This window comes from Canis aureus, chromosome 11 (assembly GCF_053574225.1).
Source record: "Canis aureus isolate CA01 chromosome 11, VMU_Caureus_v.1.0, whole genome shotgun sequence".
In the NCBI taxonomy this organism is placed as follows: domain Eukaryota; kingdom Metazoa; phylum Chordata; class Mammalia; order Carnivora; family Canidae; genus Canis; species Canis aureus.
Genome location: NC_135621.1, coordinates 54,423,568 through 54,442,341, shown reverse-complemented (window position 1 = coordinate 54,442,341; position 18,774 = coordinate 54,423,568). Strand labels below are relative to the sequence as shown.

At 37.0% G+C, this 18,774-nt stretch overlaps 1 protein-coding gene across 28 annotated transcripts in view; it reads left to right on the top strand.

Annotated features, from left to right (window-relative positions):
- NRXN1 (neurexin 1) overlaps positions 1-18,774 on the top strand; it is a 1,110,252-nt gene that overhangs the window by 1,040,954 nt on the left and 50,524 nt on the right. For 2 of the 28 annotated variants that reach the window (XM_077915374.1, XM_077915373.1), the window contains exon 1: positions 15,598-15,805. The exons of the other annotated variants lie outside the window; for them this stretch is intronic. In XM_077915374.1, coding sequence (XP_077771500.1) covers positions 15,773-15,805 — 33 coding nt within the window. In that variant the 5' untranslated portion in view covers positions 15,598-15,772. Of the gene's footprint in view, positions 1-15,597; positions 15,806-18,774 lie in introns of those variants that run through there. 28 annotated transcript variants of the gene reach the window in all.

The following is an 18,774-nucleotide window of genomic DNA, read 5'->3' as shown; positions in this document are numbered from 1 at the left end:
AACTGGAAGATGAACTCCTTTGGAGGAAGGGCCTTATCATCTTACTCACTACTGTATCCAGTCATAAGTAGGTTTGCCATTTCATAGACCCAACACATATCTGTTGAAAGACTTACTTGGTCTTCTTTATACAGAGGTTTAATAAACCTTAACATAGTGATTTGCACATTCAGATCCTTGGCCCCAAGGTTCCATTTAATGGATTGCAACCTCAACCACAAATCCAAGCACTTTATTTGCTTTTTATAGGCCAGTAACACACAAGCCATTGAAATTGGATTTTTGCAATGCAGTTGAAGGCCACCTACCAGCTTATTAAGATTTAAATAATCTTAGCATTCAGAAACTCAGGATAACATACAATTACAGTTACTCAAATTCATACTGAATAATCTAGAGTCTGGCTGCCATATTCTGCTGGACAGTGTTTCAAAGTGTCCACTGCACATGCATATGAACAGGTAGTAGGAATTCCTACCTGATTTCTTTCGGATGCTTTTCAACTGATGACAGTTTTGCTTTTTAGTCAGTTGTAAGTTTAGTTATAGCATTTGCAATACCATCTAACTGAGGTTGTTTTTTTTTTTTTTATTAACCCTGTTGTATGACACATATGACATCAACTTTTTCGATTATTAGAATTTCAGACATTTATGTTTTAAAGTTCCAAAATTCATCACTGCTAAATCTCTTCCTATTCCTTGCTTCCCAGACTCACTTGTACAATGGCATGTCAACACATTATAAGTGTTGAATAAGTAGGACAGGCAGGCTTTAGAGTTCTTTTTCTATCTATGTGAGTAGGTCAAGAGTAAAACTAGTTTAAGGATAAAATACCTAAGAGAACTCTACTTGCCAAACCACTAAAACTTGAGGCCTCATGCTTTGAGATTCAGCTATGAGTTTAGATATTGCAGAACTCCTCTGAAGGCTAAAGACAACTAACCTATTTCCTATCCAGTGACTTATGACAAAGGAAGAGTCAACACAGAAGGGTGAACCCTCTTTTTATCTCCTAATCCAGCAGCTATTTTCTTTACCCACCCAGGTTTTAGGAGGGAAAAGTATTTTTTTCATATAGAATATGCTGCTTTGATAATAGAGTAGTCAAAACAGTTATCTGATTACCAAGGCAATGGCAGGCACTAAGTCTCTCTGTGGGTTTCCCTAGATTTGGAGATAATAGAATGATTTTATAAGAATCAAAGAAATTATTTATTATGTAATAAAACCTTTAATTTAAGAGAACGACTTCATTCTTTTATTCTTTCATTCTTTTATATATATATTTGCCAACCATCCCACTCTACAGCAGTTCAGCAGGGATAAACGTATAACTTTCATTTCTGAGTTACTATGTGGGTGTCTCTCAAAGGATCTGATTTTGAAGAAGAACAAATAAAAATAATAATGATATTTGTTGCTGTTTTTCTTTTCACTGATAGAGGTGTGAAACTCTAGCTTTTAATCAACAGACTCAAGTTTCTTTCCATGCTATTAGCTTTCAATTATTCCATAATTGTGAAACTACAACTAAATATAAAAACTGAGTAAACCTTGAAATATTGTCTGCCTGATATGTCAGGGCAATTTTTACAGGGGAAAAAAATGTAACAATAATCTCCCTAGAATTCTAGCTTCTTAGGTCATATTTCTCTTTTAAGTCACAGGTACTGCCTAGGAAAACAACTTTGTTGCATCTGGAATAAATTCAGATAAAATTAACTTCTTCTATTTAAGTTGAATGTTGACATAATGGGCTCACAATTTGACAAACTGTATAAATGTTACTTAGGACATATTTTAAGGTCATCAAAGGGACCAGAGACATGAATTTCATCAGTCAATCAGTTAATCACATTTTACATGCTGTTGCCATACTGTAGTTCTATGCAAGCCTACCACATGCTGTAAACGACAGATTGTGAGACATTATCTTCTCCATCAGGAAGCTTTCAAGCAGGGAAACAAGAACAGCACATAGATATAAATTAAATACTAAAAAGTAATAAATGAATGTAGTCTCTAAATATTATAGAAACTTTAAAGCATTGATTCTCAAAGTAGAGTCCAAGGAATTTTGTTGGAGGAGGTGGAGGGGATCTATCTGTAAGACCTTTTCAGTGAAGTCAAAATGACTTTTATAATACTAAAATTTTATTTGCCCTTTTCATTCTTATTTTTTTCCCCAAGAATATACTGGAGTTTTTCAGAGATGAAATGACATATGGTTTTGCAACACATTGAATGTAGAAAGATATTTTCCCCAGATATCTTCTATTAAGCCCTATTTAAAGGATTTACAAAAGTGTGAAACAATGCTGTGCCTTTCAAAAAAATCTTTAAATTGTTATTTTTAATTTTTTAAACATTTATTTATTTGAGAGTGAGGGAGAGAGTGGGGGAGGGGTCAGAGAGAGAGAGGGAGAGAGAGTCTTAAGCAGATTGCTCTGAATATAGAGCCTGACATGGGGCTTACTCTCAACCCTGAGATCATGACCTGAGCTGAAATCAAGAGTCAGACAATTAACTGACATTGCCACCCAGACACCCCAATAGTTATTTTTTAAATGTATGTCATTTATATTAACATGTGATGGATTTATTTTTGTCACTTTAAAATGAGTTAATAGTTTACATTTTTTAACTTTTAATTTGTAATAGACTAAATATCTGTAGATATAATCTACATAAACAGAAGATTTTTTGGAGTCTTTAATGATTTTTAAGAGTGAAAATTGGTATGTCCCAGTCAGATGTAAAGTATATTTTAAGTAATGTTATAATAATAAGAATGGTTTAACTTCTAAGGTGAGTGAATATTTTGTGGTTGTTGTCTTAGATAATAGGCAAGGTAGATTCAAGGTTTTCTGAGGTAGCTTCATACTCACTTGCATTTCAATATGCCTTCTTCAGTGAATGAGAAAGGATAAGGCTGTGGCCAGCCTGCTGGGGATGTGCCTGGGAGTGTGTCATGCCTGGGACCTCCATTCGTCATGCTTGTCAGAGTGGAGATGAAGTCGAGGATCTTAAAGCAGTTACCATTTATGGAAATGACAAAATGCAATGCACACTAACGATTTCATTGGTTTTGATTGATCAAACTGGAGTCCACATACAATTGATGATTGAAATAAAGCCTAGCATTTTTCCAAATGGGCAAAATCTAGTTCACTGTGAAATAAAATGTAGCATCTTTTTCCAGACTTTGCATGAAACTGTACATAATTTTAAAAATTCTAATAACAGTATTTACCTTGCCAAAGATTTTGGCCTTTATTAAATATAGACTACTAATTATTTCCATAGTCGAGTGAACCTTATCAAAAATAAATTATGTAGAATCATAGAATTTAAATAGTCTATGCAGTACCCAGCAGCAACTTCTTCATGTTAATGGATAATGATGATTGCTACTATTTATTGACCATTGAATAAGTGCCAGTTTTTCTAAGTGTTCTATATAACCTCATTTATACCTTATGGGAAATTTCAAAAGCTAGGTACTGCTGTTTTTCTCATTTTATGGCTGAAGAAGTTTGGTACGTAGAAAAGTTGAGCTAACTAACTGATCTAAGCCCCAAAGTTAGGTCATGAAACCAGATCTGTCTGATTTCACTTCCCATGGTTTTACCACTAAGATACTCTCTTCCCTGTGGTCACATGTTACATGCATTTGGTTGGCAAAAGTGACTCAGTCCCTTTATTGCATAGACAAGGACACTCCAGCATCAGCAGATTACATGGCTTATACACAATCACAAGATAGGAAACAGTTCATATCCTCTCACTCTGTTCCTTAGGTGGACGTGTGAAACTCAATATAGCATATGGACCTAGAAGTCATACTTTGTCATTGAACTTTCAGAATATTTTTTAAAAGATTTTATTCATTTATTTGAGAGAGAGAGAGAGAGAGAGAGAGAGAGAACACAACAGGGGGAGCTGCAGAGGGAGAGGGAGAAGCAGGCTTCCCGCTGAGCAGGGAGCCCAATGTGGGGCTCGATCCCAGGACCCTTGATCATGACCTGAGCCAAAGGCAGGTGCTTATAACCGTCTGAGCCACCCAGGTGCCCCTAGAGTATTTTCTATGGGATATAATTTCTGTGGCATTTATAAGATACAGTATCAGTGTGTATGTGTATATATGTGTGTGCTTTTTTGATGGATTCTTCCTACCCCCCCCGCCTGCCATGTTGTTGTTGTTTTGTTGTTGTTGTTGTTGTTGTTGTTTTGCCTAGTCAGGCTGTACTATGTATTGGTTGAATGATTGACAGTGAGTGAATGGATGAATGGTCTATTATTTTGCTTTTCTGGGCATAAGTTCTAGAAACTAACTCCCCATCTGACACTGGTTTTAATAAGAGTCTTCTGATACTATTTATTTTTCATAATGAATTATTTATAAGCATCCTTTTAGAAAAAAAAAATGTTTCTGTTGCCAGAAAAGTTGTTAGTTTGTTTTATTTTATTTTATTTTTTTTTTTTTAATTTTTTTTTTGTTAGTTTGTTTTAAAATCACCAGTCTAGGGGCACCTGGGTGGCTCAGTCAGTTAAACGTCTGCCCTCAGTTCAGATTATGATCCTGGGGTCCTGGGATCAAGCCCTGCATCAGACTCCCTGCTCAGCCAGGCATATGCTTGTCCCTCTCCCTCTGCTCTGCTCTTGCTCTCTCTCTCAGTCTCTTTCTTTCTCTCTCTCTCTCTCAAATAAATAAATCTTTAAAAGAATTAAACCACCAGTCTAGTTTATACAGCCTATTTTCTCAATTTGGTTAAGTAACAAAATTCAGCAAGATCTAATGATTTTATTAGAACGAAGGCTAAGATATGCCTCATAATCTGTGACTATCAGCCCTTCACTTTTCACTTGCTAGTCATGTTTCTATGCTTTAAATTTCTTATCTTTTAATTTTTTTTAAGATTTTATTTATTTAATCAGGAGAGACACAGAGAGAGAGAGGCAGAGACACAGGCAGAGGGAGAAGCAGGCTCCATGCAGGAAGCCCGACATGGGACTCGATCCCTGGTCTCCAGGATCATGACCTGGACTGAAGGTGGCGCTAAACCGCTGAGCCACCCAGGCTGCCCTATCTTTTAAATTTTAATTATAATATACTTTCTTTGTGTGTATTTCTTACCAGGTGTTGGTGAAGGATAAAATGAGAGTGTATATTTTGAAATGTGGCAAAATTCATAAAGTGATATATAAGAATAATTATTGATTATATGTTATTAAGTAGTATCAGGGGCTATTTTAAAATTTGTATTCTCTCCGTAGTGGGGCCATGTGCATGCTACAGTCTTCACAGGTGGTTTCTAATCCATTTCATCCATAAAAGGTGCTTCATTTTGAGCTACAAAGAAACATTTTCTGACTCTGGTGTACCTAAAAGTTATTATCTAAGTATTCAAAGAGTTGATTCACAGGATGTCACAAAATCATGCCAAGACCCCGAAAGTAGATCAGTAAAAATATAAAATATAGATCTAGCAAAGAGATAAATATTAAAAATATATAAATGTTACAGAACAGAACTACAATAATTCAAATCATCTTAGGACTGGATGGCCTATAATAGAATTGGTGAAAGAAGGCCTTTTTACTCAGGGATACAGGAAGAGTCTTGGGCTTGTGCATCACATTTACCCTTTCATTCATCCACTCACATAACAAGCCTTTGTTGAATGTATAATATATGCCCAGCCTTGTGATAGAGAGTAATGCTCTAAAAATAAAGTGGACAGAAGCTTAACTGTGGAGTTACTAATCATCTAGGAAGCAGAAAAAACAACAAACATGAAACTATTTGATAAGTACTAAAATTGATATTATTACAAAGTACTTTGGGAACACAGTGGAAATAATGACTAACTCTGCCCAGGAGCTTTGGGAAGGCTAAAAGAAAGAGTAGCATTTGAGCTTGGTATAAGACAATGTGTAGGAGTTTACCAGAACTTTTTTTTTTTTTTTTTTTTTAATGGGAAAAGGGCATCTCTAGATAGAAAGAAAAAACAACATGTTCACACCAGTGAAGATGTAATAGAACATAGCATGCTGGAGACAATGTGAAAATTAGAACAAGTCTTTTGAAAAGTACTTTGGCAGATTGTTTCAAGATCTATAAAAACACTTATGTCTTTAGACCAGTAATCCCACTTATGGGAATTTATCTTATGAAAAAAATACACAGGAAGAAAAGTGTTATTTACAATAGCAGAAAAATAAAATTGAGATGGATCCATTATCCAAAAAAATACAAAATAGTCATGTAAGTTATATTGTACCATTTTGACTTGTTAGAATGATGATAATGATATTCTAAGTCAAAGTAAAAATAAATGCATATGCCATCAGATTCAATTATAAAACAAGAAAGTGTATCTTTATTATTATAACTATTTAAAATTCTATGTGTGTACAGATAAGATATGGAAAGAACGCGGAATTAAATCAAAACAATAACAACAGCATTAACAACAAAAAGTTTTGTGAAGGTGGTCACAGGCTTGTGAATGAATTTTTTTTTAATAGATTGACTTTGTTGTGGTCCTTTTACTAATTCAACTAATGTTAATCGACCCTTTCACATGTGCTACAAGCGTTGCTATGTCCTCCAGTTGAAAACATAAAGGAGCTTATCATTTATATAATTTTTTTTTTAATTTTAAAGAAAAACACTTTTACTCTCTCATGCCTTTGCTGATATAATTAACTCTACCACTTTCAAGACCCAAGCTCAATGCAGTCTCTCCTAGGAAGACTTTTCAGAATTTGTCCATCCCATCATTCCTAATATCTCTCTAGATTTTCCAATCTCTGTCCCTCAAAATGAATGACATTGTGCTTTTGGAGTTGAATTGGATAATTCAACATATCCAAAGCTGGCATCACAGTGAGAGAGGGTTGGGGTTGGGATGTAGTTAAGTGTGTTTCTCAGAGGAAGGTTTTAAACAGTGCCTTAGGGCACCTGGGTGGCTCAATCAATTAAGCATCTGCCTTTGGCTCAGGTCATGTTCCCGGGGTCCTGGAATGGAGCCCTGAGTCCTGGGTCAGACTCCCTGCTCAGCAGGGAGCCTGCTTCTCCCTCTCCCTCTGCCTACCACTCCCCTTGCTTGTGCTCTTGCTTTGTCAAATAAATAAATAAAATTAAAAAAAATATTTTAAAAATCCTGCATCAAAATCACTTGGAGTACATGATAAGCACGCAGCTTTTCACTCTCATCGCTAGAAATTTTAATAAAGTAGATCAGGATGGGTCTAGAAAACTAGCTTTTAAGCAAACACTCTAATTCTCAGGCATCTTAAATTTGGAAACCGTCATCACAAAATATTGAGTCTGTATGGAATAATTGCATCTGCCTGCTGGAGCTTTCTCATGTAACATTATAAGAGTGACCATGTGAGAATTTCTCTGTTCACTGATTTTCTTATGTTCATTCCAAGATGAGCTTTATTCCCATGTTAGGGTTCACAGTTTTGTTAATGGAAACTATTCACTCTTAGTAAGTAAAAATGTGGGTTCTGTTTGTGCATGCGCTTCTGTGCATGCTTAGGATTGTGGAGTCGTGCATAAGCTTCTGTGTAGGTGTCTCTTCTAAGTCATTCTGACTGCTTACGACATCATTGTGTGGCCCATTATCAAGGAGTATGGGAACAGGGAGAAAGGAGGCTTACATTTGATGTCTGGTAAGCTGTGTTCACTAAAAGGCAAAAGTTTCCCACAGTCTATTAATGTACCTCAGCTATCTATAAGGTTTTGTATTTTTTTCTCTACTTTTTGTTCCCTCCTTCCTTTCTCCTTTCCTCTTCTTTCTTCCTTCCTTTCTTTACTTCCTGCCTCTTAATAGACTTGATCACAGACTGCGACTTTCTTGCTTAACGCTTTTCATCAATTAGCCACCAAAAATATTCGGTCACTGGTATCTCTTCGGTAAAAGGCATTATCCTACCCACAACATCCTGAAGAATCAGGGGCACCTGGGTGGCTCAGTGGGAGAATCTTGATTTCAACGCAGGTGATGATCTCAGGGTTGTGAGATTGAGCCCGCCCCTGTCAGGCTCTGCGCTCAGTGGGGAATCTGCTTGAGGATTCTCCCTCCCCTCACCCTCTCACATGTACTTGCATTCTCTCTCTCTCTCTATATATATATATATATTGCTTTCAAATAAGTAAATAAATCTTTAAAATATATATATCCTGAAAGAATCAGTTCCTTATTAACTTTGTCCTTCAGCTCTTGGGTTTGGATGAAACTGAACAATTAGTCATCCTACTGTCAAAAATTTTTAAAAAGTATAGCATGCCAAAAATTTCAGAAAATTATAAGAACGAGTTAGGAAGTAGCAGTATAAATCCTAAAGAGATTACTCTGAAAAGAGTATGCTTTAGCATCGTTACCCTTTGACCTCAAACTGGCCAACCTAGAAGCCAGCTGGGAGAAAAGCAATGAAGAGAAGATTTCTGTAGAGTGCACTCTCACTTCATCTTCATGAATCATTGCTGTGCATGAAATGGGCTAGGGATTTCTTTCTGAGTGGATTTATTGTCTTAAACAATTGCGGAAGGTTTGATATTATATCCAGTGGATTCTGATCTCATGAAAGAAAACTTACCTCTATCGAGATGTCTACAGAGCCATCCTAAGAAAACTCCTCTCAGTATAAATGAATTTTACGATATGTATAAGGGGCCTGCCTGCATATTTGCATATTCATGGTTTCTAATTGCAGGAGTGTGGTAGGGACAAGGCAGTCAAGTGCCATATCTATCCGTGGCTGTAAAACAGTCATCCTATTCTTCAGAATGTTACTAATTACATACTTCTTCTATGCACATTAATCTTTCTTGCTGAAAAATATTTTCAACTAAAATATTCTTTACATTGTGAAGTCCAGTTTGGGAAACTGTCTCTTAATGGATGTCTCTAAAGCACCTTTATTTTTTATTTTCTGCTAAAGTGCTGCTCTCTTCCAATTTCTCTATTGGTAAACACTAGTCCAACACTTTCTCATTTTATGCTTTAAAAAAAAGCTTCCTATTTCCATTCATTAGAAATCTTCTTGACGTGGCTTTTCTTGAAAAAGAATCCTGAATTTGAAACTCTAAGATAATTCTGAGGTTCTTAAATTAAGGAGGTAGGATGCAGGTTTCAGGATCCATCTAAGTCAGAGGCAGCATCATTCTCCAGGGAAGCGTCCAGAAATACGGATATTTAACAAGTTTCTTCCTTGGTTCTTATGCATACTAAACATACAGAACAACTACTGTGGAGTACCAGGGGTAGTTCTGATTTGGAAGAACATTTGCTGTGCAGTCAGTAGACTTGTAATTGCTAGCTTCATGTGTATAGATGTTATTTAATCCCCCCGAGCCTCAATTTCTCTTATTTTTCTTATTTTTTTAAAGATTTAATTTATTTATTTGAGAGAGAGAGAGAGAAACTGTGTGTGTGTGTGTGCACGCACCGTGCACCCATCCATGATTGGGGGGATAGGGCAGAGGCAGAGGCAGACGCAGACTCCTTGCTGAGTGGGAAGTCAGATGTGGCCTGATCTCAGGACCCCAAGATTATGACTTAAGCCAAAAGTCAGATGCTTAACCTCAGCCACCTAAGTGACCCTCAGTTTATTTTATTTTTAACATTAATATAATACATTTTAGAGTAAAATGTTATCAAAAAGATTATATGAGGCATAGTTTTTTTGTGTGTTTTTACTTTTTAAAAAGCTTATATACCTAGAGAAATAATCATTGTAGAAGACAAAACCCACAAGAATAAAGTAGCAGAAAAAATAAGATATAGAATATATGAAATATATATTTAGACATTATAAATATAAAATATATTTAGACAATTCACATCCTACCTTTAATATGTATTTGCAAATATTTAGTTAATAGTTAACAGAAATTTAGTGGTGCTGCATGGCATCAAACTAGAACTGCCATTATGGGGAGAAAAAGCAAAAACAATAAAATTTTTAAACAAAGACAATCTACTATGATTTTCTAGCATTTCTATTTTTCCCGTTTTCTTAAAAAATGTAAATGATCTTGGGACCCCTGGGTGGCTCGGTGGTTGAACGGCTGCCTTTGGCTCAGGGTGTGATCTCAGGGTCCCAGGATCGAGTCCCAGAGGGCATCTCCCTCTGCCCATGTCTCTGCCTCTCTCTGTGTGTCTCTCATGAATAAATAAATAAAATCTTTAAAAAGAATGTAAATGATCCGGAATATCTCCCCCACATATATTCTCTCACAAGGAGAGCTTACTTCCTGACATATGTCTTTTAAAAGTCATCCTAGCATCCTACTTCTCATTCATCATGACTGTGGTGCAAATACAGACAAGGGAATTTGCATTAAAAAAAAAGTCTTCTGCAGATAGGCTTATTCTTCTGAAGGAGGAGACTCAAATCTTCTCCTTTGTTGTCTCATATCCTCTAAATGCTCATTGGAAGATCTTTCTCTAAGCTTTCAGTGCCTTAATCCAGCATCACTAGGGCAAGGTGGAATATTGGGAGCCATCCTTTGTCTCTTATTTGACATCTTATTTTCACCTTCCTCTAAGTCTTACTCTGGTTGATAATTATGATGATTTTTGAAAGCATCTTGAAAGTTGCCAATATCATGTTTACCCATTGACTGGATTGGGAAGAATTCCACTGTCACTTAATTCAAACCAAGTTATTTAACCTCTCTGCATCACAGTCCTTCATCTGTAAAATCAAAGAGTTGGACTATGCAAACTATAAAACCTCTTGGACTCGTAAAGATCTCTCTAAAGAGAATTATGACGTGCAATGCTCATTCACTCCACACAGTATGTAAATAGATCTGCAGATCTCTCTTTTCTTTCTCCCTCTCTCCTTCCCTCCTTCCCTCCCTCTCTCACCTTCTTCCCCTGTCTCTCCCTCTCTCCCTCCTTCTCTCTCTCTCTCTCTCTCTCTCCCTCCCTCCCTCCCTCTACTGCTTTCCTGCAATATTTTCTCATCAGAAGGGCATAAATTTGACCTAAAGCTGCTGCAGTGTCCTGGTAATACAGGTGGCTGTGTATCTCAGCTCTGCTGCACTAACCCTGAATGCCACAGGCTTGACCAAGTGTGGAAATTGGCCTGACAGGAGTCACAGAGGGAAAGGGCCTGAAGCTGCCCTGAGAACTCTGTTTCCAGAAACCCTGTCTATGGATGGTAAGACTGGGTGGGGGCCTGAAGAGAAGGACTGCAGACATCATATCTATGGGGGATGCAGTGGCTCTCTGCTCCTCCGCACACTATGATGTGGGATGGTCTGAAATAGCAGTTGTTCACTTGCTTGTTTATGGGTACATCTTTGTGGACCATAAAGTAGCTACAACTTATAAATAGCCTGGGAAGTATAATTTGAGGGTCATAAAAGCCCCTTCCTCCTCACATATTCTCCAAATAGCCCTCTCATGGTCCCTGTAAATACTACTTTTTCTGGCCACATCTGTAAAAATCCAAATGTGAAGAGGAATAAGGACCTCAGATCTTTTGTATTATTGATTTCAATGAGATTAATTTCTCAGACCCTTTGTTTAAATTAAAGACAAAACTGAAGGTGTGCCTGGGTGGCTTAGTTGACTAAGCGTCAGACTCTCGATTTTGTCTCGGGTGATGATCTCAGGGCTCAGGTGGAATATCTCAGGGTCCTGAGATCCAGCCCCCTCCTGCTGTTCCCCACTCAGTGGGGAGCCTGCTTCTCTCTTTCTCCCTCTTTCCCTGCTCCTGCCTGCGCTCTCCCCCCAACCAATCTAAAGCCAAAAATAAATAAATAAATAAATAAAAGTAGATTTTTTTTTACCTGTCTGCATATTTGAACAAGACCCTATTGTCTTTGCTAACATGCTTTTTATCATAGGCTTCCAGGTCACCACACCAGTTCTTCTCTTACCTCCTCTTCCCCAAGATTTCTTTGAGGAATCCAGGGCCTGGTCCTCGGTCCTCCTCTCCTCTAGACCTAAACTTGCTTACTTGCCACTTTACAATATACATCTCATAGTACTGAGTACTTTTTGTTTTCAACCTCTTTGTAAATAAGGTAGAAAAGCACAGTATTTAGTACATGTTTCTCAATCTCACTATTGATGTTTAGGCCAGATAAGTCTTCATCACACTCACTGTCCTGTGTGTTGTAGTTTGATAAGCAGCATCTTTGGCTACTACCCACTAGATGCTAGTAGCACCTCCTCAGGTGTGACAACTAGAAATATTTCCAAACATTATTAAGTGTCCCCTTGGGGACAAAATTACCCTCCATAAACTACTGATTTAAAATAACTTTGTGTGGGGACACCTGAGTGTCTCTGTGATTGAGCATCTGCCTTTGGCCCAGGGCGTGATCCTGGAGACCTAGGATCGAGTCCCACTTCAGGCTCCCTGCATGGAGCCTGTTTCTCCGTCTGCCTGGGTCTCTGCCCCTCTTCTGTGTCTCTCATGAATAAATAAATAAAATCTTTAAGAATAAATAAATAGGGGATCCCTGGGTGGCTCAGTGGTTTAGCGCCTGCCTTTGGCCCAGGGCACCGTTCTGAGGTCGCAGGATCGAGTCCCACATCAGGCTCCCTCCCGGCATGGAGCCTGATTCTCCCTCTGCCTGTGTCTCTGCCTCTCTCTCTCTCTCTCTCTCTCTGTCTATCATGAATAAATAAATAAAATCTTAAATTAATTAATTAATTAATTAATTAATTAATTAACTGTGTAAAACACAAAGACCCTTTAACAGTGCTACTTATCAGCCTTTTACTTAATTTAACCTACTCAATATTTTTTAATGTTTCTATCCCTTAAAGTCCTAGGATTTGAAATACAGTCACAAAAAAGTGAACAATAGAATCTATAAGCTAAGTTCAGTCTCTTGCATAAAATAAGCTTGTGCCAAGTAGGAAACACAAGAAAATGGATTTCGTTTTGTCTTTATCCCTTCACCACTATTGGTTAAAAAACATGCTCATTATCTTGTCTTTAAAGCAGCAATAAACAATATCCTAAATTAGGATTCATGGTTAGCTGTGCCACTTCTTGCTAATTGCATCCTGCTGAGAAAACTAAGGCTTGGAGGGGTTAATTTCCCAAAGCTCTGCTAATTAGCCAAATCATTTACTTCTCAGTTCTCACCTGTAAGAATCAGAGATAATTTAGGTGAATTGTCACTACAAATTGTAAAGCTCTTAACACCTGTAAGTTTGTATTGTTATAGGCATTCAGAGATGAAAGTAGTAGAAGATGAATATGGTTTGTGGAGGTCTTCAGCTAAATTGCCAGAACCTGTGTCTGGCAGCTCCTCTTTTTGCCCACACCTAGCCTATGTTCTTTGCATAAAAAAAGCAGGTCATCCTTCCGTCTCCCCATTTTTCCCCTCAACATTTTTGCTCAACTGTCTACCAATCACTTTCTTCTAAACCATTGTTTTAATTAATTAATTTTAAATTAGGAAAGTAATACATAGACTTGATGAAAAATGTATAAAATGGGCTAATAAAACTATGCCTCAGTCCCACCTTGGAGCTCAGCTTTGCTCCTCAGATTTAACTACTATTAACTGATATTTTATGCATTTTTGGAAATTTCCTCTGCATATGCAACTGTATATTTAGGTGTGTAAATGTTTGTGTGTGTGTTTAATGTGTCCAGACTTCAAACAACTTAAAAGTTGTCCCTTTTTAGTTTAAATAACATTACATCTTACAGATCTTTTCACATAAGAACAGTTGAATTTGCCACATTATATTCTACAGCTGCAGAGTATCTCTACTGTAATACTGTACCATAATTTATCTGATCAGTTTATTTATTGATGACTAAATAGTTTCCACTTTTGGTTATTACAATAGTGCAGTGAATAGGTTTGATGATGTATTATTATTATTGTTTTCTTTTTGATAAAAAGCATCTGGGTGGGCCATAATTTTTTCCCTTAAAAAAATAAAGTTTGGGCTCTTGGGTGACTCAGTCGGTTAACCATCTGTCTTAGACTCTAGTCATGGTTCCAGGGTCCCGGGATCAAACCCTGCATCAGGCTCCCTGCTCAGCGGGGAGTCTATTTTCCCTGTGCCCCTATCCCGGCTCCTGCTCTCTATCTCTGAAATAAATAAATAACTTTAAAATCTTAAAAAAAATATTTTTAAGTAAAGTTTGGTTGTTGAGGATTATTTTATTGTTGAATAAATAAGCCAAATAGAATGAGCACAAAGCAATATATATTTTAAAGAATTTGAAAAGTGCATTATTATTTCCTGGTAGTCAATACCGAATCAGGGTGGAAAGAAATTTGCAGAAAACTTGGCAGGGTCAGTGTTTCAAGAATATGTTTAAAAAATAGTTTCCAAGGTGAAATAAACTTTGGAATTTCAGCGTTTTAAAACTCAGTGACAATTTACTGATGATGACATATCTATCAGTATTTATTCTCAGGTTTTTTAAAGTACTGTTGGGTCATTTTAAAGGAGTTAGAATTAATCCTTGAAAATGCATGGTTTTAATTGAAACTGGGCAATGAAAAATGATAGAGAAGCGCCCTGGTATTCTTTCTGTTATTCCTGAAGGTTGTTCACTCTTTCTTTTGAGCTGCTTCTTTTTAAAAAAATCTCCATCATATTACCATTTGAAAAACACCACAGTCTCATCACTTATAACCTTACCTGTCAGACTGGATACAATCATCTGTTACCTTGAAGAACTGTGCAAAATGTCTCTTATTACACAATGATCAACTTATATACCAGATGTATTGAGGGATATGATTCCATATGGTATTCCAGCTGTGGAGCCTTTGCTTCCCAAAGAATTATTTTAAACATAAAAGGAAGGACAAAAAATAAGTCCGCATCCCCATCACTATATAACACATTTGTTCTTCAGGCTTTAGGAAATGAGATGTATATCCTTTGGTGCTTGTCTTTATTTTTAATGATTGATACAATGGCATATTTATTGGGATTTAAATAGTCTTTAAAGAGCAGTTCTAATTGGCAGAAAAGCCCAATCATGTACTCCTTATTGTTGTATAATTGCCTTTACAGAGTCATCCCATAAAAACACCCATTATAAACTTGGCATTCAAAGAGAAAAAAAACTCATTCGTTAACTTGGAAATGAAATTATAATTGCAACCCTAAAGCTCTGCGGCCATCCTGTCAGGAGGGTTGCATGCTACTTGCACAGTTTAAGCTTCTAATTTAATATTAGGTGAAAACATGATCATTATGGGAAGGTAAGCACCTAAGAGGTTAAGAGTTGGGCTGTTTAAAAAAAAAAAAAAAAAGTTTCTCTTTTGTTTTGGGATCACAGTGGATTAGCAAGGAATGCAGAGAAAACTCTCTGTGCATGAAAATAGGTCTTTATCTGGGTGGGACCTAGAGCGACCTGCGCTCGGTCTGCAGGTGCAGCCAGGGTGCAAACGGGACAGCAGCGGCGCCCGGACGGTTGCAGCGGGGCGCGGGCTGGCCTGCGCCCCAGCTGCCGGGTCCACTGCAGACGGAACTGCAGCATCTCCTCCTGCAGCAGCGCCTCAGCCATTGGCTCCTCGGTGACACGTGACGGATAGAGCCTTTTCTGTGTCTTTTCTCGCCCATCTGTGTGCAGGGCACTGATAGGCCAGGCTGATGCGCAGGCAATTTATCATCCTGATCTCCCACTGAGTCAGGGAGCTCTCCTGTCACCAGTATTGATTTCAGAGGATGGACTAAATTTCCTAGGATTTCCATTAAGAATTAAGAAAAAAGCTCTAAGCACGCAGGGTAGCCAGACAGACATGGATATGAGATGGCACTGTGAAAACTCGCAGGTAGCTTCTTCTCTCCCAGCCGGTGCTCAGCACAGCTCAGAACTGCAGCATGCAGGGTTTAAGATACCAGAAGCCTAAGAACAATAATAATGAAAATGAGAATAAACTCTTTTTGGATGAACTGATTTTAAGATTTTCGTTACAGTATTTATTTTTTGGAGGTTGCATGTCAAATTTATGCACGCTCTGTATGAAATGTAGAAAGGCTGCTTTAATTTTTTAATGTCCTTAAACCCTGAGCATGGTTGCTTCTAGTTTTGTTTGCTGCTTTTTGTGAGCTTACGAGTTTTTTTTTTTTTTTAGCATGCTTGTGGCAAAACAACCAAAAATTGTGTGTGTGTGTGTGTATATATATATATGTATATGTATATATGTATTAAGTTGGTTCAAGTAAAAGCATGAATAAAAGCTGCTTTCAATACTTGCCAGACTGCTTTATTATTGTTAATGACCTGGTGATAATTTTGCCTAAATATGCTTAGATTCTGACCATGCATGCTTTTGCGGCAGAGTGGGCTTTCGTGGAGAATTTGTAAAGCTGGAATGTCTGAATTAAATGTATGTTTGGTACAACAGAAAATGTATTAGTGGTCAACGATTAAACCTGATTAACTAATGGAAATATTTCATGATGGTAAGATTTAAATAACATTTATTTACACTAATGACTTCTGCTTTCTGAAAAAAAAATGCATGTCCGGGATTACTGAAAGTGTTTATATTTTTGAAATATAAATTTTGCTTATTTCAAAGATAGTAAGATTTTAATTCTTAAAAAATGCATCGAGGTGAAAGAATTTTAAATATATATATATATATTTTTTTTTTTTAATTGTAGCCTAGGAAAGGATTTTAAAACTGATGTTTGTGTATGCGAGAGATCATGTGCATGTTCATGTGTGTGTGAATTCTTTGGGGAATTGTTTGATACCCTCCTAGCTAGTCCTGAGTCTCGTGAAGAGGGGAAAAGCCTTGGCATTCAAAAATTTCTTAGGCCCATGGGAATTAGAGCCAGAAGAAACAAGAGTATGGCCAGATGGGATTGGCATGCTTGGCAGCGAGCTGAGACAATAGGTGGGGGCGGAGCAGATGGAGAACAGAAGGGATTGCACATAAGAAAAGGAAGATGTGAGGGGAAGAGTCTGCTTGATAGTGTAGAAAGCCTGCCCTTTCTTTTCAAGAGAACTCCTGATTGCATCTTCCTTTAATAATGAGATAGAATGTCACGTCTGTTGTAACAAACATTTTTCATTAAGTTAGGTAGCCCTGCTTCATAGAGTAGGGAAGAAGTCTCATGAATAGAAGTTGCTTTACCAGATTATAAATAATGTGTGGTCTGTTAGTTGTTGTTTGTAAGCTTTTTATCTTTGCCCTGTAAAGGAAAAGTAGAAGCAAAATTAAAATATATTGTATTATTTGAGTTGGTGGTATCTAAATATAAATGCAGTAACTACTAAACTTATATACCAGACCTTAGATGATTCAAGCATCTGGAGAGTTTGCTGACTTTTTCCCTAAGTCAGCTTTTAATTCTGAAAATATTAAGAGTCTTTGCTGACTAAACTACTATTATTTTACTTCCGGCTTATAAATAGATGTTCATTTCTAGAATAACTTTGAGTGGTTTATTTAAGTATTTGTTGATTTTTATCATGAAGCTTGGGAGCTTTACCAATGCCCAGTTCAAATTATGAAATGAAATTAATTTCTCAGAATCCTCTATCAAGGTTTCTGTCACCCACCTGCCCAAAGAACTGGGCACAGTCTGTACCCAGAAAGGCCTTAGGACCGGGAAAAAAATGACAACCAATTTACTTTTGAATTCTATAATTTTAATGATTCCTTCAAAATGTTAAAGTGAATTTAGACACAATTTCCAGTCCTGAGTATGACTGAATTTGACCAAAACCATCATGCCAAAATCTACCAATAAAACACAAATTTTCAAAGTTTAAATATACATATCTGATCCATGGGTCACCCACAGCTCACTTAATCATGTGGTTGATGGATGTTGTATATGGAGAGAATTTACACTCTCCAAAGGAAACTTTGCCTTGTTGCATGTTTCTATTGATTTACCTTTTCAACCTTGGCTTGACAAAGAACTATGATCTGGATTAGAGAATGAAATCTTTACCTTTGACACCTCAAGGTATTCAAGATAATTTACTCAGATCATTGATACTAATTTCCCCAATGTTGAAGATTTAAACCAGTTATGCAGTCTTTTTCCTCCTTGCCCTTTTCTTAGAAGTTAATGAAAAAGTCCACTAAGAAGCAAAACATTCTTCACTTAGCAAATTCCATCTAATGTTTTAAGGAAGAAATAGGGCTTGCAGACAGAACTTTAGACATATTTTTATAATTTGGAGGGTTGACTGGTGTTCCTTAAGTAAGGTGACCAGTGATAAAGAATAAACATTTTCACTGACTACACAATCAAGGTTGCCTAATAGGCTGAGAGCCACATTCTCCTTATAGGCAAAGTGTAATGAAACTAGAAGAGCCCTGAAGTGGTATTAAATGGCTGGTCAAAACAGCATTTGGGCTCAACTGCCAAACTAATTTCTCACCAAGACATTAACCAGGGAAATGCTTACATATTTACATAGTAATTAGTGATGTAGCATTGCATATTAAGGATGTTTTGGGTAGTTATGATGAAATGTTACTGTCTGTGTGCCTTCCATATGCTCCTTTAATTTACGAAATGTGCTCATCCCACAGCATCTGGGTGCATTTATAAACTACAAGTGCAATCAATTAACTATATGATGGATGCAGTCGGCAGAATGCAAATTGATGAAGAAAGCCCTCTTGGCTTACGCTTATTAGTTTTCAAATGGGGGACAAAAACATGTAGCCAGGGACTTTCAACCTTTGTCTATTTTAAGTTTAAATGTTTTAAGAACTAAGCTTACATTCTGCCCATTTGGAAAATAATTCATTTGAAACAAGATTTATTC